The sequence below is a fragment of the Phoenix dactylifera genome, unplaced genomic scaffold (genome assembly GCF_009389715.1).
Source record: "Phoenix dactylifera cultivar Barhee BC4 unplaced genomic scaffold, palm_55x_up_171113_PBpolish2nd_filt_p 000233F, whole genome shotgun sequence".
In the NCBI taxonomy this organism is placed as follows: domain Eukaryota; kingdom Viridiplantae; phylum Streptophyta; class Magnoliopsida; order Arecales; family Arecaceae; genus Phoenix; species Phoenix dactylifera.
In genome coordinates this window covers 606,643-629,410 of record NW_024067734.1, presented here as the reverse complement: position 1 = coordinate 629,410, position 22,768 = coordinate 606,643, and the positions used below count along the sequence as shown (strand labels likewise).

The window sequence follows — 22,768 nt, the reverse complement described above, 5'->3', positions numbered from 1 at the left end:
TCTGAAAATTAATTAGATTGCTCTCATTTTGCTATATACTTAATATATTTAAAAAAAAAATGTTGGATTTTCATTCGTGCCTTCTTTGAATATTATTCTTGATACTTCTTGAAATAACTTGAACAAGATTCCATCTACACCTGATTTGAAAACTATCTTTGGAATCTATATTTAGAGATCTCTTCTGGCTCACATCTTAAATGTCTCATTTTTAAAGCCAAACTTTTCATCCTTGATTTTGATGTGATCCAATCATAATTTTAAAACTATATTAATTGGCTCTGCCCTATACTCATTATCTTGCCCTAACAGTATTGCCTTGAGTCACATAATTCATATTCTTGCAATAATTTGGCATGCAATGAATGAAATATTGTCTTGTGCTTAATATTTCATTATTTTGCAATCTTTTTGATGTTGTCAAAAAAAAGAAAAAAATATCTGAGTATATGCTCATAATGAAGCATGTTCATTATGACTAGTGTCTTCTAGATTTTGTATTTGTTTTGACCGGTATCTACTCTTTGTTATTGTCTGCATTTCTTCTCTAGAATATTATACTTTTGGCAAAGATGATGAAATACATTTTTTCTTTACTCATGATCTTTGTGTCATTACAATACTATCCATTGCTATTCATTCTTTTTGATGATGACAAAAAGGGAGAGAAAGTATAAGAGAGAAACTAGAAGCAAATTCTATAAGAAAGATAATTCTATAAACAAAGACTGTATAAGGAAGAAAATATAAAAGCTATATATTGTATACTTACGGGGGAGACATGTATTATACACTTAAGGGGGAGACATTTGACAAAGAGAATCTGAATCTGGCACATAATCATAGAGATTTTCCTTGCCTCGATACATAGCTTGAAACTCTTGCTTTAAGGGGGAGCAAAGCCAAAATTCATTAGGCATTCTACTTGGATAAGATAGGGGGAGCTTTTGATTCATTGATACATTCTCTAAATTGGACTATTTGAAACTTTTACACCAAAAGCATTTCCTATACATTAAACCTTCTCACGTGAATATCAATTTGCTTATACTCAATGTTTTGTAATCATAAAAAAGGGGGAGATTGAGGATCCTAGTGTTATTTTGATGCTTACAAAGCCATTGAGGCCATATGGAAGTGTTAATGCTATTAACTCAATTAATCCAGTACATAAGTGAGTAAGGAAGAAATATTCGATACATTATTGATAAATGACACACCCTCGATACATTCACGATACATTAAGAATATATGGTCAAAACCACTCTCAAGAATTGATAACGAGATAAAATTTGTAATAGAGAATGGTAAGAAGCTCAAGAATCCATTTTGGCAAAGTTTCACGTTAAAAATACCTAAAAGGGCAATTCGGTAATTTCCACTGTTAAGGGTATGAAACTCTATTGTGCCATGCATCGTAATTTGCTTAGAATATCATATTGTTGTTTCAATGTGCATAACTAACCTTCAAAGTGCAGAAAGACATGGTTAGAGTCGACCCCAATTAGTTTAGAGTCGACCTCGATACATTTGGCACGCCTTGGAACGAAGTGGCACGCCTTTAGAACACTTGGCACAAAGTAAGAGTCGACCCTAGAAGAGATAGAGTCGATCCTGACACGTTTTAGAAACATTCTGGCATATTCTAGCACTGATGGCACGGATGAACAGTACTTGGGTCGACCCAAGTGAAAGTTGAGTCGACCCCATCTTCAAGCCTCAAGAAAACAAGTCTCTGGAATCCCTGAGAGGGTCGACCCCAATGGAACTTGAGTCGACCCCACCTTGAGTCGACCCTAACTGAACTTGAGTCGACCCAACCTTGAGTCGACCCCAAAAAGAGTTGAGTCGACCCCAGTGAAAAACGGCTGAAATATAAGGTTCTGTGTTTCCTAAGAGGGCCGACCCCAGAAAAGCTTGAGCCGACCCAAGTCTGATGAACAGTAGTTTGAGTCGACCCCAGAAAAGTTTGGGTCGACCCAAGCACGGGCAGAAGTATAACGGCTAGTTGTGCAGAAGTGCTTTTTGGACTTCCAACGGCTATAAACGGCTAGTTTCTTCAATCCAACGGTCAGGAAGGACTATTTGGAGGTTGGAGAAGTATTTAAGATGAAGTATTCATCAGAGGAAGCAAGCTTTTGGAAATAAAGAAGCACACTCAAGAGAAAACCCTAGAAAAGCAAGCCTCATTCAATTGCTTCATCTTAAGAGCCAAAAGAAAGTGGTTGAGCAGTTTCAAAAAGTCATCAATAGCTCCGCCAACCCTTGTGAAGTGAAGCAAGCTTGACAAAGAAGAGAATAGCTCCTTCAAAGCGATAAACATTCTCTAAACTCTTCTTTGTAGTTTATAATTGCCTTATTTGCTCTTTTAGGAGCTTTCATTCTTTACTTATTACTCTTGTTGTAAGGTTTGTTGGTAAGCCCGTAAAACCAACATTGTAGTTTGTTGGTAAGCCCGTAAAACCAACGTAGGTTGTTGGTAAGCCCGTAAAACCAACATAGGTTGTTGGTAAGCTCGTAAAACCAACGTAGGTTGTTGGTGAACCCGTAAAACCAATTGTGAAGGTTCGTTGGTGAAACCGTAAAACCAACATAGGTTTTTGGTGATCCCGAAAAACCAAAGTGTAAAGATTTTTGGATTGTGAGCCCGGAAAACAATCCAACTGTAATCCGAGGGATTATAGTAAATTTCCAAGGAGAGGCTTGGGGAGTGGACGTAGGTGCTTGGAGTGCACCGAACCACTATACATTGTCTTGTTTGTGTTGTGCTTGTTCTTGTATTTATTCTTGCTTTATATTTGATTCTTGCTCTAGGGTAAGTTCACACAAGTAACTTAAGAAAGCTTCCACAGCTCTTAACAAGAAAATTTAGAAAAACCCAATTCACCCCCCCCTCTTGGGTTGTGACCTTGGGCAACAGTAAGGAGTCAATGAAAGGGAGAGGTAAATGTAGTAGTTTAAGATATCAGAAAAGAACAAAGATTTAGATTTCTTCGAAAGCGGATGACTGAATAGATCGACTGGCTATGCTCAGCCTGCGGTCTTTTTGAGGAATCATATGATGTAAACGCTACCACGGGTCAATGTTGGGATAGGTTTAAAAACATATGATATAAATTTTCCATGAAAGAAAGCATGCTTTCAAGATGTTTTGGATATCCATCAAGTAATTTTTTAATAGTTTTTAATGGCAAAATATAACATCATGATTTGAGTTATTTGATGCAATAGAAGAGGTCTCCGGAATATATGATTTATTATTTATAGGCATCTTAGATCATCAATATCACAATTAATAGATTAAATTTTTATTTTGCAACTCCACAGTCGAACTTGGTGGTAGTTGTAGATCTAATGGTTGAGTGTATTATTTTGACATAAAACTCACTTATATTGAATAATAAAAATTGAAAATTATAAATTAGTAAAGCATGATTATATATACATATGAATAGATATTTTTATATATTTATTTATATTTTGAGTTGAGAAAAGGTGCTCCCAAACAACTTGTCCATTCAATAGCTTTAATAATATATTCAGCACTATTCCAACTTTTATTTCCTTCAACATCCTATTGTTAAGATGATGGAATCTTGAAGATCATCAAAGTATTTGTAGCATAATTTTAGGATTTTTATTTATGATATTTTACATAAATGAGCATACATGTAGGTTTATGATATGTATACCTTCCCATATTGGTGATTCTAGAGGTGATTCTTGTCTTTCCTTGAGAGACTATGAGGTCGTGAAGAACACGACCCTCCAAGAATTACTATTCTCTAGCCTCCTTGCATCACTCTTCTTTTTAGCTTAATGCGAAACCTTAGGGCATCTCCTCTATGTATTTATAGAGAAGGGAGGTGTTAGGATTTCTCTCTTGGGTGCCTTTACTAGGGCTCCCAGAATCCTAGCTGAACTCTACTAGAGAGGGGGGACTGGCCAACCCTTACTTGGGTTTCAGCCCTTTTTAGATGTCGCACTCTAACATATAGTGTGCTATCTAATGGCGCTAATATGGAAAGCAGGGGTAGCCCCATTCCTAGTTGGTCGCCCCCACTTGGATCCAGGTCAAGCAGGTCCTAGAGTTTGACTCTGGTTTAGTCTTGCTTGACTCGACATACCATAAATCTTTCCTTAGTTTCTTTAGCCGAACCTCTTTTCCAATTTCTTGATCCGATATTTGAGAGAATAATCAATTGGAATCTCATTGCAATGGATTTGGAGATAGTTAGCAGTTAGCACATACTAGATGTGCCAATAGAATAGGTTAACTCAAGTTCCAGCTCACCAATGACCTGCTCCTTCAAGTCTACTCTAGTTACACAAAGTAACATGATTTAGCATGGGATATAGTACTCATATCATATTACTGAACTTAAGGTTCACTGATTCGGTATCAGATTCCATACTAGTACCATACTAGTACAATGCCGGTATGCTTGGTATAGAGGTCGATTTACGTATCAAGACTTAACATGCTGCTTGCGCCAAGTCTCGGTTCAATACCAATATGGTATGATACATCCGATACAAGACGGTACATGCCGATATGGTGAATCTTAACTGAACTTTTAGTGAGTAAGAAGAAACAAGTTAGTCTCCATGTTCTTGCATAAGCTTTATACTACAATTTAGTCTCTCATTATTCCAGTATCCTCTTATGACCATTGAGTACTACATTGTCAAACTTTACTTATATAATCTCATGGCTCATAAGAATCTTGGATCATGTTAGACATCCTTTTATAAAACTACTCGTGCAAAACCTTTTTAAATAATTAACTATTAATTATAATAATTTTGTTAGAATAATTTTTTTCAAAATCTTTAAGTAACTAGTTAGGCTCCAAGTCTTATGCATCTAATGTCGTTTCAATTCTAACATGGACGTTATGCCATATGATGGTTTCCATGTTAGAGAGATAGCCACTTACTCATATCTAAACCAGGATGTTGCTGTGCTCTCTATAAAGGATATAGTCCAAGGTATCATTGTCGATGCACGGGTTTGGCTACAAATTTTGACTTCTAGAATATAGCAAGATGTCATATCCTTCAGGTTAAGGGGTCACTTGTAAGCTATGCACATGATACACACCTCAACCTATGACAATGCTTTTCGAGATGGTTTGTCAATATTGACTGTTTAATATGATAGCACACTCGAGTGTTAGAGCAAGGTCATACCTCGGTGGAAGAGGAACTTCATGAAGTCATTGTCTATCTTAGCGGCTTTATACGTGCAATGTCTAACCTTCCCAATAGCTATTAACATATTTCGAGAACTTAAGAATATTCATTCCTCCCAGTGGTAGACATCCCGACCACTTGGATAAACCCCCTGGCATACTCATGAACTCTTTTCTGGCTCTAAGATCGATGTGACACATACCTATGCTGTTGCCATACATTAATCCATACGATGTTTATACATGCAAATGGCTTTTAAGATATACCCTACTTCCAATCTAAGAAACCCCTTAATCTTGGATATCATATACATCCACTGTCTTTCTGCTCAATCTTACTTTATACATTGATAAATATGAGAGCATTCTAAGGTCTAATTTATACTAATCAAGAGAGGAAATTAAGGGGAAAAGGGGGGGCCATGACCCAAAATGATTTTGAGAAATTCCATATTAATATATAATCTCAGACATAACAGCCTAACTCTCTACTAAATCAATTGAGTTCTCCTTATTCCGTACTTAAAAAAAGAAAAAAGATAAAAAAATTCCCTTTGTGTTATTGCTACTATGTTTTAGTTGCTACTACGATGATCATGTCTTAACATACTGTATAGGCCAAGATGGAGAACGTTTCCAATGCTTTTAACACTTACCTTAATTTTAAAATTTAAATTTAATTCTAGATGGATTACAATCTGCACAAATCCAACTTGATTTGGTAGATCCTAGATTGCCATTTTAAGGAGGAAATAAAAACTGCTTTACATATTTCAGGGTTCCAAACCTCTCATTCCGTTCACATATGAAATAGTGCGCCACTTCTCTCTCTCTCTCTCTCCCTCTCCCTCCCCCGCCCCCCCAACCCCCCCCCCCCCCCCCCACCCACCGTTCTCCCCCACACCCTTGTCATCACTGTGGGCTGTTTCTTCCTCTAGCACCCTCTCTTTCACATACAAGATCTTATCTATTCCTCTCTTGTGGGTATAGCTCTACTATTTGTTTCAATTCACTTTTTGGGTTTCACAATATTGGCATTTTAACTTCTCAAGATATAATTTTTTTTATTTATAAAAAGATTTTATTCATTCAATCTTAAATTCTATTTCTATCCCAGTTCTGCTTCTGAAACATGTGCTCAACTGAAGCTGTTAAAGTAATAACACTGTGATGGTGCATGACAGATATTTCATATTCCAGCTATAGATTTTAGTGCATATCCAGTAATAAATTCTGAAAGTAACATAACACTGTCTATGGATAAAAATAACATCTTCTACTCAAGTTTGTCCATAAAATTACTGAACTATGATAATCCCTAGAACGATAATGCCGATTGAGGTGCCATGATAAAAGAACAAACTACCTGTTTATTTTTTATGCCACAGTTGCTCAGTCTACTCCAACTACTTGGGAACAGCTAATCATATGGAGTGGCAAAAACTCGGATTTTTATGCAATTATCAAATCAATCTCATGAATCGCATATATTTGGTCATGGATGTGAAAGAATAATTGTCATGAAAACTCCATCTATTTGATTGTTAACAAGGTTGGGAAACTCATGGCTCCAACTTGATTTGCCCACTCTTGATTATTTGACTCGGAGGTGTGTCGACATGGTGACTAGTTTACTCATGTATACGAAAACAAATGCTACAAATTAAATATAACATATAATATTGTTGTAATAATAAAAATAAAGGCCAATAGAAAACTTAATAGGAGTAACATTCAAAAGTTACAAGATAATGATATCATCAAAAAGTTATACTTGATTTATTGAGTACTAATTAAGTCCATATACTTATGTAAGTTATTGTTGCAATCTGAAGATTTTATAAAATTAACATTTTAAAAATTACAGTACAGCATCACCAGTGAGAAGCATAAATGCTTGACGTGGTGATGCTAGACAAAGTCAACTTCCTTAATCCAAGAAATAATTAAAGGAAGATTTTTAGGTTAGAAACATCATTTAATTAGGAGGGACCTGATGTAGACAATATTTTTCTTCTCTGTTTCCAAAAGACTTGGCCAGTGATCCTAGTCATGAATTGACTCTGCCAAATTTGGCTGAGTCACCTAGAAATTTGACTTGATAGCCCTGAAAAATGACTCAACTCAGACATGAACTAACATGTCAAGTTTTCCAAAGTTGATGACTTTAAGTTCACCTTATCCAATCAGAATCACATTTGAGTAACTCCCACAGACAAATGCAACTGGTGTGCATTATTGGGAGGACTGGCTTGTAGCAATGTCAACTTATAAAAACCATGATCAAAAAGATTATCTCCTGTGTGTCTGTTAAAAAGGATAAATACATACCCTGAGGAAGCAGCGTTCAGCAATTGAAGCAGATATCTCAGCACCAAATCCTCCAGTCACAGGAGCTTCATGACTAACCTGCCACATGATGATAAACAAGGAAAACAGATTAGATTGGCCAGATGCCATAGTAAGCCAGTTGATACAATGCAAAGAACTATCTTACAAGAAGCCTTCCAGTCTTTCTCACAGAGGCTTCTACTGTTTCCTTATCCCAGGGTATCAATGTCCTCAAATCTATAAGCTCGCATGAAATTCCATCCTGTGAATCATTCACATAAGATAATTATGCACATTTTCTTTACAAAGTAATTTAAAAGAAAATCTCATTGATTCCAGATCAAATGAATCTGAATACCTTTAAGAATTACATGAAACATGTCCTTTGCAAAACATTAGATGCATGCTTATTGTTAACATGACCGTAAATTTGTAATTTAAAAGAAAAAAATAATGAAACTTATATCAAGGACACCTTATTGATGTTCAAAATAATTTCTGGCCAAATAATGCCGCAATGGTCAAACTGTTATGCCGCTCTTGGGTTTATAACTTTCAGAATAAGTATGTTAACTATAATGCAAACTCAGATTTGAGAAACAGAAAACTTGAATCCCATTTACAGGCCACTAACCTTTGCAACCTCATCACATGCATGTTCCAATACTGAAAGCTGAGCTCCCCATCCAACAAGTGTAATGTCACTCCCTTGACGAATCACCTGGTCATAGATTATATAAAATTTACAGTTTCTTGTAACCATATGTCATAACACAGGAAATGCTTACCTCTGCCTGAGACAAAGGCAACATGTAATCATGCTCAGGAACCTCTTCAACAGCCAACCGATACAACCACTGAACAAGTTGAAGTTAAAGCCATAAGTTCTACAAACAAAACTCTAGTCGTAAAGGTCTTTTTTGGCTGACTTGTTTTTATCACTCATAAATAACAGTTCAATAGTTGCATTCCTCAATATCATCATGCCAAAAACCCACCTTAATGGAACACAACTTGGTCAACTTAACCTGTTGTGCGTTTGCTTAATATAATTATAATGCTTATGCGGCAAGCCTTAAAAAGAAAAAAAAATACAATGAAGGAATCTTTTGATGACAATTTTTTTCTGAGTGATGCAATACAGATGTAAAAGAATATTAGAGATCATGTTTCAGTCCTATGATATTAATACCTTCGGTTCAAAAAATACAACTGGATTTGAATCACGTATGCAGGCCAATAACAACCCCTTTGCTTGTCGTGGGCTTCGAGGAATCACCACCTAAGAAAGAAGTGTTGTAGAAAAGTTCAGATAAATTCTATCAGGTTCATTAACTGCTCATGTAAATAATTAAAGGAATACTTTAATTGCTTCTATGGACAGCAGATTCAAGTTACAAGTTTTTGAACCACACTAGCTTTTTAATATATAAGTTTTTAACTTTTTATGAAATCTCCTATCCAAAAAAAAAAGAATATCCGAGGCAAAAATAACAGATACAACACATACAGCTAAAGAAGCACAAGGATCTGCACCTTAAGACCAGGAACATGACAGAAGAAAGCCTCTGGTGATTGTGAATGATAATGACCACCATGCCCAACAGCTCCATATGGAGATCTTATTGTTAGACCTACGAAAACATATTGCTTCTAAAATGAAATACTGGAAGTCCACAAAAGCATGTATAAAGAACACAAAAAGCTACCTCCACAATTGAATTGGTTCCCACTCCGATATCTAAATTTAGCTGCTTCATTGACAATCTAAACAGTAGAAAAGATATTTGTCAAGAAAATTGCTGTAAACTATGAAAAACAGTTGCATATTCACTGCAAGCGCATATTATAATGACATGAAAAATTATTTTTAAGGCACCAAGAGCTCTTTAAAACCTATTAAAATTTGCTTTTAATACATGTAAATTTTTAAATATAAGCATGGTCAATGTAAGAAAGCCACTTAAAGTATTAAATGACTGATTTTTCCTACAACTGTCTATGAGTATGCTCATATTATAAAACCCCATGAGATATTGACACATAACCTCGTACCATTCTGATCCCTCAATTAAAGGAGTATCAAAACTGGATAATTCAAAGTAAGATGCAATCTACAGTGAGTGAAAGGACTATTTATGTTTTATTAAGTTAATTCAAACAGATTCTCTTACCCCACCTTCACCCCCCAGATATTGCCATCATTTTAATCTCTTCGACAACAATGCTTACATGGTTTCATATAATGCAATTTCATTCAATGCTTTTGGAGGTTTGGAGGGAATCATAGTGATGGGTAAAAAGAATGAGGAGGTGACAATTTTAAAACATGGGTAGGACATTAGCAGGGTTAGATTGGGGATGGTGAAGGATGGTAATGCTGGTGATGGTGAGAATTGGTTGGACAGTGAAAAGTGATGAAAGTGGCAACAGCATGAAATGGTAGAGATGGTGGGAAATGGGAGGAAGATAGTGGTCTTAGAGCTTTAGAAGAACAACATTTTGATGGTGGGAAATGAAGGTGGTCAAGGTGACGAAGTGTGGGAGGGTCTACAGGTGATGATGGAGATTGGTCGAGTAAGTTGGTGAGAGTAGTATAATGTGTTGGGTCTTCATGGTAGTGGTGCTGGAGTATTAGCAATTTTTTGGTACTAAAGGGAAAAGGAACAGACTGTGCAGAGGTACGATGACAGATGTTAGCGGGTGTCGAATGCTGATGAAGGATGACATCCACATTGGTGCCTAAACTTATAGCAATAAAAGTTATTTTGAAGTTTACTTTATAAGAAAAATAATCAATTGCCAGATCAATCCAATATATTATTATTGAATGGACTATTGTCACAAACTTGCAGGAGTAAGTTGCCCTGTCAATATTAACAATTCATAAAAAAATTACACTAAAAACCAAAAATGTTCCTATCATTTGTGGCAAGAAGTCTTAATGCTTGGTTTACACACCTCCCAATCAAGACACCATGGCTAAAAAACGTCATTATTCAGAAAATAGCTTAGACCATATATTTGACCTTTACAAAGAAGCAAATTTAAGAAATTTTGATTTGTTAAGATGGTTATGCTTAATTTTGAGCTCATAATGCGTTGGCTTTCTGTTTTGCCTATCATTGAAACTATACATAAGCAATTTTAATTAAAAAGAAAGCATTAAGTTTAACAGCACATGCATGACAGATTGACAACAGAAGAAGTCTTCCTGTAAGCAGCCCCACTCCTTCCCAGCCTTTTTGACCTTTTGAGACAATAAGAAGGGGCTTGTAGTCCCCACACAATTTACTGAGGTAATATTTTAAAGTTGTACAGGTGGGACTCAGACCCAGGTCGTCACTAGCAACAACTCCCGGCAAATTTACCAGTTGATACCCACTTCATGCGCCTTGTTTTTGGGTCATGCAACACACCAGATGTTACAGAATTTGGAATCCTTCACTTTTCACTGTTAACTTTTTAATGATAAGAAGTTTGTTTTTAATTATATAGAATGTCAATACCAATGAAGAACATAAAGAAAATCAGACTGCACAATAATTTTGAAGATCTCCTTTTCTTTCTTGACATGAGGGAAGAGAAGAAAATGAGTTGTATTTAGTAACAATTTATGGTGCATCAAATGCTGTGCATAATATCCACACACCATTTTTAGAATGGCCATTAGAAGAAAGTACAATTAAATTATACACAGAAAAGGCCCTTTATCACACATCCATCATGGAGAGAATCCTCAATGATATTTTGTTAGATTTATGAAATCTTTCCTCTCTTGATGAAACCTCTTCAAACTCTTGAACTCTTTCCCTATGTGCTTGAGAAGATTGTTAAAAATCATCTCTTGATTAGATCTTTTAAGAATCAACAGATCTTTCCTCTCCTGGCGAAATTACTTCAAGCATTTAAATTCCTTCCTTAGTTGCTTGAGAAGGCTGGCTTGCAATCTTGTGGCTTCTTCATTGTTTCTCGGGCTTAGGTTCATGTACTTTATATAATGGATATAATGCTAATAGTAACTCGAATTAGCGTCTTGTTTCTTTCACCATTCAAGTCTTCAAAAAATTATGACCAAGGACCTAATTCTTTAAGAACATTGAAAAACTTGATGAAGGTTCTCACCTAGGAATCATCTATTATATTATGTTTAACTCAATTTCCCCTATCTTCATGTGCTGGTAGAGTGGGGTTTTCACCCTTTTTTGAATTAATCCCCTACCCAATAATAATTTATGATAAAAAGCCTCAACTTATATATAATATTCATATATAGCGTAATTAACCATGGATTATATGCAAGTCACTTAATTTCAACATTCAAAGTATAAACCAGATTTTATATAAAACCCTCAATAAATAGCAAAACCTTGTTCTTAGTATTTAATATTAGCAACCATAATATAACCTCTGATGATTTTCAGTTGAATGATCACTTGCATTTCCGCCGTACATATGTTTTAACACATTGAAATCTTGTGCGAATAATCATATATGTACTTGCCAGAGTACCAAAGATTTCCAGCAAAATTTACAATAAATATGCAAATACTAGATAGATTAAATCTTCATGTGATTTATATAGTACATAGACTGAGAAAATCCATCCCATCTACTTAGGTAATTTTTTTAAACTAGACCATTGAAAGAGAGAATAAGAAGTAAAGAGGTGAAATTCTATAAAACAAAAGACATGCCTGGTCAAAAGCAGGATAGATATAGTCTGCGAACTGAATTTCTGCAATAGCTCGATTCCCCTATCATTCAAAACTAATGCTAAAGTTACAAATAGTCTGAAAGACAATAGAAAATTTACCTACTACAACGGTATACAATTGAATAAACAAAAAGATTGACAAAAAATGAGGTGAAAGAACAATGATATCATAACATAAAACATAATGCGCACCATTGCTGCAAGGCCAATGGCGAATCCAGCAATACCCTATCCATGAGAACTTGTCAGAAAGAGGGGAATAAAATGAGGAAATAAAAAAATTCCTTGATAATCAACCCCACACTTCCATATAAATGATGGAAAAAATAAGTATTATGAATATAACTATCACCAAAGAACATAAAGATGAGTGGTCATATAATCTGAAAAAACTCAGAGCATGAACTCTTGCACAATTACAGGGTTGAGTGTCCCCAATCCACTGCCGAGTGCTTGATATTCAGAGCATTTACAGATAAAGATGACAGACAGCAGAACCAAATAAAAAATACCTGTTCACATAAGGGGGTATTGAAAACTCGGTTTCTACCAAATCGATCAGCCAATCCTGTTGTGCAGCGAAAGACACCACCAAAACCTACATCCTCTCCGAATACGTAAGCACTGCAAGAAAGCTTTTCACTTTTGAGTATAATTATGATTAATGAATAACACTAATCACTAAAATGAAAGTGAAGTAGCATGAGGCCAGCACCTACTAACACATGCTCCATTAACAGATCAATGTCATTACTATCAACTTAAAAAAAAATGCTACTTTGCACTGATTTTCATCATTTGCAAGCTCATGATTGTACATCAGGAAGTTGTAACCGGAGGGCATCGTCAATTAGCATCCGCTAACCCCATCATATTTTCTTTTTCAAGTCCGCTTAGGCTCTAAAATCACTTTGACTATGCCAAAATTTCACAGATACATATGAGAAAAGTGCAAGGAAGAGAGCACTTTCTGTAACAACATATTCGTGAATAACACCCACACAGCCACAACTGACTCCACCAGCACATCTAAGTAGAAACATTTCTGCATCATTTGCCCATTTCCGGTCCTCTACTTAGTAACAAAAAGGTCTTTAAATAGAAGATCATTCTGATCTTTGAATGCTAGGTAGAGGTCTTCATATGTTATTGTTGTTCTTTTGTATTTTGATAATAACATGCTTAATGGTCAAGAACAGCATGGTTTGGACCACATTTCTTCTTTCTTTGACAAGTTCTGACTCAATAGAGTTTATATTTGAGATCATTCCTATAAAGTTAGGTGTTGATAAATACTGTTTGGCTGCTAAATCATTTGGGTTTATAATGGGGGAATATGATTGTGGAGTTATATTGAAAATGGTGGTTTTCCTGCTTGCTAGAACCCTATAAGGTGATACAGAACTGATCAAGATTATGAGTGTGTATTGAGAAAACCTTGAGAAGGGCCTTGATTAGCCTCATTAAGAAAGCTTTGATTTGTGCGGAATGTTCAGAGAAGTCAAAGGAAAGTCATAAAGAACTTTATTGCTATCGTAAAAAAGGATTGGTAATTACTTGAACCATCAAGGCATCAAGCAATATATTCCTCATAGAAAATCAGACGACAATAGAAAAATAATGGCGACCAAGACAAGATAGACAATATAAAGCTTGCAGGCTGAGGGATAATTTCCAAATCTCTAATTAGAAAATATGCATATTTGTATGCTGATTAGCATCATATAGATGAAATCCTTCAAAGACAAAATATACGACTTTTCTCATTGCTTTTAGTTTTAGCAGCATATCAATATAAAAGAATTAATGAGCTCTTCAGATTTGAGAAGCATTTGTGTGTTGTTATTTTTAGCTAACCTCAAAAATCAAGATTATTTCGAGTTGAAAAGTTGACTTTTTTATTGTATTTGTATATTTTCAGGAAAAACTCAAAGTGGGGGTTAAATTTTTTTATTTGCATATCTTAAGAAAATGAAATTGGAAAGAGATCTTAGAAAAAGGACATCTAATAGAGCCTGTCTTTAGTAGTTTGATTTTTTTTAGTAGCCTGTCTGTAGAACCAAATATATATCTGACAACCTAGCACCCCACCGACCTAACTGACCTAGGGTACTTGACCTACTTAGCTGAACTATTTACTCATGTGGACCTACTTATCATGCTTATATATGAAGAGGCAACAGAGGGCAGTAAGAGAGAAAAGGACTGAGCGCATAGGCCTTCACAGAGAGAGAGAGAGAGAGAGAGAGAGAGAGAGAGAGAGAGAGGTGAAGGAAGTTTGGACAAGGATCTTATTGGTTTCTAATGCATCATAAGTCATTTTTCCATACCTTTAAATTTAAGGTCTGCCTGACGTTTTGAGTGTCAGCCAAGGGTTCTTAGCAATAGTTTGTACCAGGCATGTCAATTGAGATATATTGCATTTTTGAAGCTTTTCTAAGCTAAGTGTTGTTTTGAAGATAGAAATTTAGAGTTTCTCTTCAAACTCTGCACTCCACAATCGGATTTAGTTTTGGAGTTGTTTTTTATATTGTCAGATCTATGATTAGTTTTAAGGATCCAGAGTCATTCTTCCTTCGAAATCAGGTCCTGTATCCATTTGAATCTATGATTTAGGTTCTATGTGGAAGTTCAGAATATGAGTTCCAAAATCATATATTGAAACTTCTATATGTGTATTTTGACTTGAAATTACATTCTTCCTAGAACCCCTTCCCACATCTGTTTATTTGCATTGAACCTTTTATAGTAATTGTTTAGTATGGCATCGTAAATTCTACCAAATATAAAACCAATATCATATTTGAAAGATATATGCTGACCCTTTGGTGGTATATGAGTGGCCTCATTTGAATTATTAGTAAGCATTTAAGTGGACCTCTAACTAGGTGGTACATGTGCCCTCATTCATATTAGAGAACCTCAGGGATTATGAGTGGCATCATCTATTTTAATAATAACAATGTAAGTGGCCACATCTGAGTTATCGGGCACAAGTGATCATGAGGGGTAAATAGCAGTATAAATTAGCAGAGTGAGCCAAATATCAAGTTATTCAGGCTCGGCTTGAGCTACGCTTGAGCTTGAACCAAGCTTAACACAAGTTGTTCAAGCTCGCTTCATTTAATATATGAAGCAATCTTTTATTGAAACAAGCTGAACTTCACTTTATTTTTGCAAGGCATTCTTCTTGTTTAGACTCGACTCATTTATGAGCAAAGTTTTGAAATCTGTTTATCTCATTTTCTAACTGAGCTGATGTAAACGAGCTGTTATCAAACTGATTCCAAGTTGCCAAAACAGCTCGGTTCATTTGCAACCCAGGCATAAGAGAAATTTTTGAAGAAGATGCGATCTTGTGTGGACAATTTGAACTGTTTTCAGAGTCATCAGCTCTGATCATTTTATACTTTCTTATTCCATAATAAAAATTTTAATTTTGGCAATCTGTGATATGATATATTTAGTGAACCTATTCTTGAGCTTTTCAATGGGATTATGTCTTACATTCTAAAAGTCAGCTGCTTTCACTTCATACTTAAATCCTTTCAACAAGGGTGGGCTTTGGTGCAATGGTAATATTGCTCCATTGTGACTTAGGTGTCATGGGCTCAAAATATAGAAACAGCCTCTCCGCATGCGGGGGGTAAGGCTGTGTGCATCTGGCTCTTCCCAGAGCTTACAGTGGTGGGAGCCTCATGCACTAAGATGCTTTTTTACTAAATCCTTTTGACTATGGTTAAGTAACAAATTGAGTTATGTAACTCACTTCATTCTTGCACATTATTTGCTGGGCAACCATGTGTTAGGTCCAAGTCATCCTGCTGACCTGCTAAAGATGATTGCTTTTCGAGGGGTTAAAGTTATCTAGTCAACAGGTCGAAAGTGAGATAACTGGGTTAACTCTAACCTACCAGAAAGGTGAGATATATGTTACTCATGGAGATCTCTCTTCACTCTCTTACTTTTCCACACTTTTCACACAATATTCCACTAACCTCACACTTCAACAAAGTACCACGTCTTACCATCCCATGATTAACATAATCTTGCAGCATTTGCGAGAATTAGGGTTAGCTAACCCATGTTTGCTATCTTGCAATCAAATAGGGTCCCAAAATGATTTGGTGAGGGATATGTCAGAACTTTTCAAAGAGAAAAGACTTGGTATTTTGATGTTGCTTTAGGATATAATTATTGAAGCGGCACCAGCAATATAGCAGACTGTTCTTTTACTATTTCTAAATGTATACTTTCTACATGAAACATGCTATGTTTAATGCTTTGTAAGTAGATTTAATTAAGATATATGGTTTCTAATGCACTTTAGTTCTGCTCTATCAAATCATATGGTTTGTAAGAGAAAAGTTTCATATCATTACTACTTTTGCACTCATATTTGATCTTTGTTTTCTTAATTAATTTATGAAGGGAAAGACATTAAATGAGGCCTCTAACTTTTGATGAGTTCTAGAGAGTAAGGCTCACTATCACATACCTGTACATGCCTTCACCAATGCCAAATAATCATTACACAGAAGATAATCATTTTAAGCTGCTAACTTTTCCACCTTTCTTGATACTCACTTGGTAATATGGAAATGATAAAACAAAATGATAAAGAAAAACTAAATGCACAAATAGAAAACAAGTCATGAAACATATGCTATGAAGCCGGTAGAGCCTCATTGAAATTTAAAGGCTACACGAATCTGCAACAATTTTTTGCTCAGATCAGATCTGATCTGATCTATATATCAATCACTGAACTCATTTGATCAGTTATTACAAAAAATCAGTTTTAAATCTAATTTCTGATTTGCTGATTAGGGATTGATGGCAATGAAAATTGTTTCAGATTTAAATTCTGATCTTATAACAGCAGTAAGTCCGCAGGATTTTAGAATAGGGGAAATTAGAGTAGAATAAGAAATACGGAAGAAGGGAGAAGGATAAGAAAAGAGAGAGGAGGAAACAGAAGGCCTAAGCCAGACTTGATCATGGGCCGGTCTTGGGCATAGAAAATATCATATTTTAAATAAGCCCAGCCCGAAGCACAACTAAAATGAATATAGTTTTGGCCCAAGACCCGGCCCATGATCAGCTGCAGCCTAAGGCCACTTATATTCTGAAGAAATCTCGCGTATAATTCTCCAAACTCCCCACCACCACAGCTAGCCACTTCTCCCTTGTAATAAAACTAACCAAACATTATTCCTACTATAATAGGATTCTTGAATTGAAAATAAACCTAAACTGAACAGCCAAGTTGACCTTTTTTGTATTTTGATTAGCTGGCCCACTATTAGTCTCACACCAGTACTGCCTTCCCTAGAGATGAACGGAACAAAATAGAGCATTCAGATTACTCCATTAAGCCACGGTTATTGTTCACAGTATTGTAGCATGAATAGCACCCATGGATAGCATGCCACGATAAATTGACCTCCTAAACAGAAAATAATAACTAAAAAAACATTTAAAACAAATAATGCATCAAAAACTGAAACTGCTACAAGATATTCGATGCAATAAAAACTATAGCATGTTTTATAACTAGAAATCCAACCATACAGGTGAAGTCGTGAGGGAGGAATATGTTGACTTGTGATGCTAAAATTTAGGCCTACTCGATGAGCAAAGACCAAAAATCTTTCCCATGACCTTGAGTGGCAAAATAGGAGGCAGAGCAGCAGCAACTCACCAAAGAGGAGAAAAACTCTAGAAGTAAGCTTAATTGATTCTTGAATTATTCCTCAGGCACTTTGTCTACCTCTTCTCATAGCAAGCAAGTATGCACCCCACCCCACCCCAAAAAAAAAAACCCAACAAAAAAAAAAAAAAAACTCAGATTCAAGTTGAACCATTGAATGCAAACCTTTAGGAAACCCTAGAATCCTAAGCATAGGTTTATCCGGACCTCTAACATCCTTTGAAATTGAATTTGACCCAAAATAACAAAAAGTGACTCTAAGAACTCATTTTTCACTCATAACTCACATCATTCGAAAACAAGGTTTTAATTATATATACATCAATACATACCTTTTTTTGGGTACAGTACATACCTTACCAACCCCTTGGACCTAGAAAGGGGCAACGGTTCAGATAGAGACCAGCTGAACCGCAGCTACATGCTTAAACCAACCATAAAGTGAGCAGTTCCTTGGTTCCAGCAATTCGAGCAGATCACCCCAAACCAAGCCCAAAGCTGCATAACTAAAACAACCCCATTGCAATTCTTATCTGCTGTTTGAAGGTGGAAAAAATGTCAGAGAAGGGAAGACTACCTCAGGACATTGGCTTGCTGGCTTGTTTTCAATTTTTGGGGCTACAAAATCATTCTAGCTAAGTAAATTTTCTCTCTCCCTTTTCTTTCTTATTTCTTAAAAACCTTGAGTGGAATTTTGTGTCTAATTGGGAAAAAATCATGGCCGATTTTTCTAAATGAGGATTAAAAGGTTGTTGGATCATCAAATTCATGTATTTGAGCATGCAAGAAGGATTTGCATAAATTATTTTAAAGTTTTGGGTCAAGATTTACCATCTCAACACTGGACCTATATTGATACCATTTTATTACAATATTGGTCCGCAATACGGTATAAGATTACGAGGCCTATTGAGTGTCGGTATGGTACGAGACTGCATATCGGTCTGGTATGAGTACAATATGATATGTCCGGAATGGTACGGTACCGATCGGTGCAGCAAATCTTATTTGGATTGAACTCCAAAACCTATACCAAAACTTGTGTAAATCTGAAAATAATTCAAGAGAGGCCATACCAAGGGCATAGAGGTTGTATGTATGCACACACATTTATACCCTCTGATGGTACAATGATTGATGCAGCATATATGGCACCCATATCCAGTTTGGATGCCCCTGTACCTCTATGTTTTAAACCTTGCTAGAAAATTGTAATTTCTGATATTTTGAAGGCCCCTTAGTCAAAATCCTATTGCTTTTCTATCCAATTTTCAAGTTCACGAACAAATATCGCAAAACTTTTCTAATTATCTTTCAAATGGTGTTTGTTTCACACTAAAATTTAACTATCCATCATATAGCTAAACACTTTTTGGTTGTTGCTATTCGATGGCATGCTGTTTCTTGAAATCAGAACCAACTAATGTTTGCTTCACTTGTTTCTACTTTGAGGGTTGTTTAGCGAAGAACCTCTCCTCAATAATGTTATATGCCATAATATTGGAAGTATCATAGTCGATAGAGAAATTAAACATGCCAAATCAAGGTCATAACAGCAAGATGAGAAATTCTAATAATCCTAAGAAAAAGCTTACTACATTATGAAGAGAACTAACCATAAGTAGTATATATGAAGAAGCTTGACTAGGTCAACTTGATGTTCATTTTACTGTCAGGGACCAGGCAGTCTTCCATAATTTTAGCCCTTCTCAACACAATAGGACCAATTTTATGCATTTCACATGCTTAGATGAGTAAATTGTATTGGAGTATAGCAAACACTTCAGCCCTTTTCTTCTTGCCCCCTTCGCTTGAAACTTCTTGATTACTGTATCAATCATTCGAATTTTGTAGAACTACAACCAAACTATTCAGATTAAACAGGAAGGCATAAATCAGTTTTGTTTTTTCAATTTTTTAAAACATATCAACCAAGACTCAAACTCAATTCATACATAAAACTCAAACTGGAAGAAATGCCCACTACTGAAAATAGATAACCAATCATGCCACAACTTCATTCTTTTAATGCTCAAAGAGTATAAAGTTAAAAATTAAATAACCAATTTTGCAAAGCTTATCATATAACAAACTTCGTAAAATTAGAGGATCATAAACAATAATCCTTACCAAGGACAAAAATTCCACAGATATTCTACACCGAGATTACAAAGGCCATATCTGAACTTTTACAGAAACATCAGAATCCTTGAAATAAAAGCTTCCACATCTAAATCGCCCTCAAACGACAAAGCAACATCATCGATCAAAAGTAAGAAGGTCTTTATCATCCAAGCTCCTCTTTAAGATATAAAAATACTATCTTTTTCCCGTTAAAAATCTCAACTTTAGACCCAACGCAAACAGGTCAGTATAAAGAAAGGAACATCATAAACCACAGCATGGGCAATTGGGCATCTGAGGAAACCAATAGAACTCACCGGGGATCCGTCTCCAGAGCGATGTGGAGGGCCTGGTTGATCGCAGAGAAGAGATTGATGGGCTTCCCGTCCATCGGGGGCTTCTCCACTTCCGTAAAGCTCGAGAAGCATCTTTTCCCGATCGAAATCCCCCTCCCCAATCCCCTCAGAGTCATGATAGGCTCAGTCCAACAACGGTTTACTTTTTCGGTTCTTTTTGAACAGGTGGGGCTGCACGGATGGATAAGCACAAATGTAGTCGACAAAATAGAACATTAATCTGAGATTCCATGTTGCTTGGGTTACGTGTCAGATTACGGCATAATCTGAGAATTCCTAAAAATTATTTAGCTGAAAAAACAATTATATAAATTTTATTATATTTAGTTGTTGAAAAAAATATTTTGAAAAATAATATTACAAAAAATTACTATGTTTGATAGGAGGTAATCTTATATGAAATATTGCTAATTTCCAACAATGTTATTAAATAAACAATCCAAATAATAATTTTCGTTTTTTTTGTTTGATCCATTTCTTAGCCATTTATAGTCGAAGGCTATCAATGTGAGACATTTTGAAGAAAATATATTTACATTACTTAATAAATATTTTTAAATTAATTAAGCATATATTAAAAATATATTTTCTATTGTAAATAAATTTTAATATATTTTTGGTATACTCATAAATATATATTATAAGTTTATAAATATATATTATAAGTTTTATAAATATATTTATTAATCAATAAATATATTAATTACTAATAATTTCCACATCAGACTTATTAATAATTAATGAATATTTATTAATTATTTATTAATAGTTAATATTTGTTAATATATTAATTATATTATTATTTATAAATAGTATTTTTACTATTTAAATATATTAACTATAATAAGTATTATATATAATTAATATATTTATTAGTACTTTATAATTAGTATATTAACTATAAATATAAATATATAATTATAATATATTAATATAATATAATTATTATAATATAAGTGGGGGCATTTTCATCAAGCAATGATAATTTCATATTATCTCCACTCAATAATCTGGTCTCGGAAAAAAATATCATCTCTCTTATTTGTTTTATTTATTTTACCATCTCTCTTATCCTCTTTTCATACCAAACATCGTAATTTGACATGGAATTTATTTTCCCATATTAGATCACCCCAAATAAAATGAACCTAAAAGAGGCTGGAATTTCCACCAACTATATGTTCCCCTATTAGGAAAACTAAAACAAATCGAAAATTCCACCTAACTTGTGTTCCATCATCACCATCATCATCTAAAAGACTTCAATAGCCAAACTTCAATTGCATATCAAGCAATAAACTTTAATAATAGCCATGTAAAAAAACTTTCATCATTAATGTCGATGTCATTGATATTGATATGGGCATGGTGAATAGAAAAGTCTACACAAACTGAGCCTCCGTATAATAACTCCACTCATTAATTCATTAATATTAGCCTCGTTTGATGTGTGGGATATGATTTTTCTACTTTTTTCCAATTGTCCTTAAAATATAATATAATATAATAATAAATTTAAATAAATAGATAGCTTCAAAAGTCTTTTTTTATATTAAACAATCAATTTTATTGATGGTTCAATACATCAATATCAACATTATTAATATTTATTGCATATTAAGCATTGAACTGTAATGATAGTCAACACATTAATACCAGCATCCACATGATGAATGGAGACTCTGTACAACTTGAGTGGTGGAGTAGAAACTACCATCACTAATAATGGCATCAACATGAGGAATAGAGAATTGCACATGAGTTGAGTTTAGTTTACACCTTATCTCAGCAATGGCCCTAAGTGGATGCCACGTGGAAGCCTAAAACAAGCTGAAGGGTGCTAAGTTCTAGTCTAGGTGATACTTGTGATTATGTATGTGGAAAATACATGGAGTCATGGAACGAAACTGCTGAAAACTGTTGGAAATGATGGTGGACCAATATGGGTGGTTATGACTATGGTTGTCAGTAGTTATTTAATAATTTTAGAGTTATATTGTAATCTAAAAAGGATCTTTCGTCAATCAATCAATAACTTTATCTTTACTTTATCCTTAATTTATCATTACTGTTATTATTTTAAATTCCTTTATTTTAGTTTTTCAGTAGAACTCTAGTTTTCTAGTAGTAGAAGAAGTAACTCATGGCCCCGACTACACTTTATTTTCTACTTTATCGAGCATAGAATGTTACAGTAGCGAAAGTTCTTAAAAGTCAAGGCACCTAGATCTCCGCTACTGTCACTATCTCCTTCATTTTATCTCCTTTCTATCTATTTGATATTGGTGGCGTGCATGCGCAATCACCACACTCAGCTACAAGTCCTGTCATC

General features: G+C 34.9%; 1 protein-coding gene across 1 annotated transcript in view; it reads right to left on the bottom strand.

Moving 5' to 3' along the window:
• LOC103718364 (2-oxoisovalerate dehydrogenase subunit beta 1, mitochondrial) overlaps nt 1-20,622 on the bottom strand; it is a 30,179-nt gene extending 9,557 nt beyond the window's left edge. The window contains exons 1-11 of the mRNA XM_039117467.1: nt 20,398-20,622; nt 12,756-12,867; nt 12,436-12,471; nt 12,224-12,283; nt 9,236-9,293; nt 9,063-9,160; nt 8,719-8,808; nt 8,315-8,383; nt 8,161-8,247; nt 7,693-7,788; nt 7,527-7,604 (exon numbers count right to left, since the gene is read on the bottom strand). Coding sequence (XP_038973395.1) covers nt 7,527-7,604; nt 7,693-7,788; nt 8,161-8,247; nt 8,315-8,383; nt 8,719-8,808; nt 9,063-9,160; nt 9,236-9,293; nt 12,224-12,283; nt 12,436-12,471; nt 12,756-12,867; nt 20,398-20,552 — 939 coding nt within the window. The 5' untranslated portion in view covers nt 20,553-20,622. The remainder of the gene's footprint in view (nt 1-7,526; nt 7,605-7,692; nt 7,789-8,160; nt 8,248-8,314; nt 8,384-8,718; nt 8,809-9,062; nt 9,161-9,235; nt 9,294-12,223; nt 12,284-12,435; nt 12,472-12,755; nt 12,868-20,397) is intronic.
• Between the last annotated feature and the right edge of the window lie 2,146 nt (nt 20,623-22,768).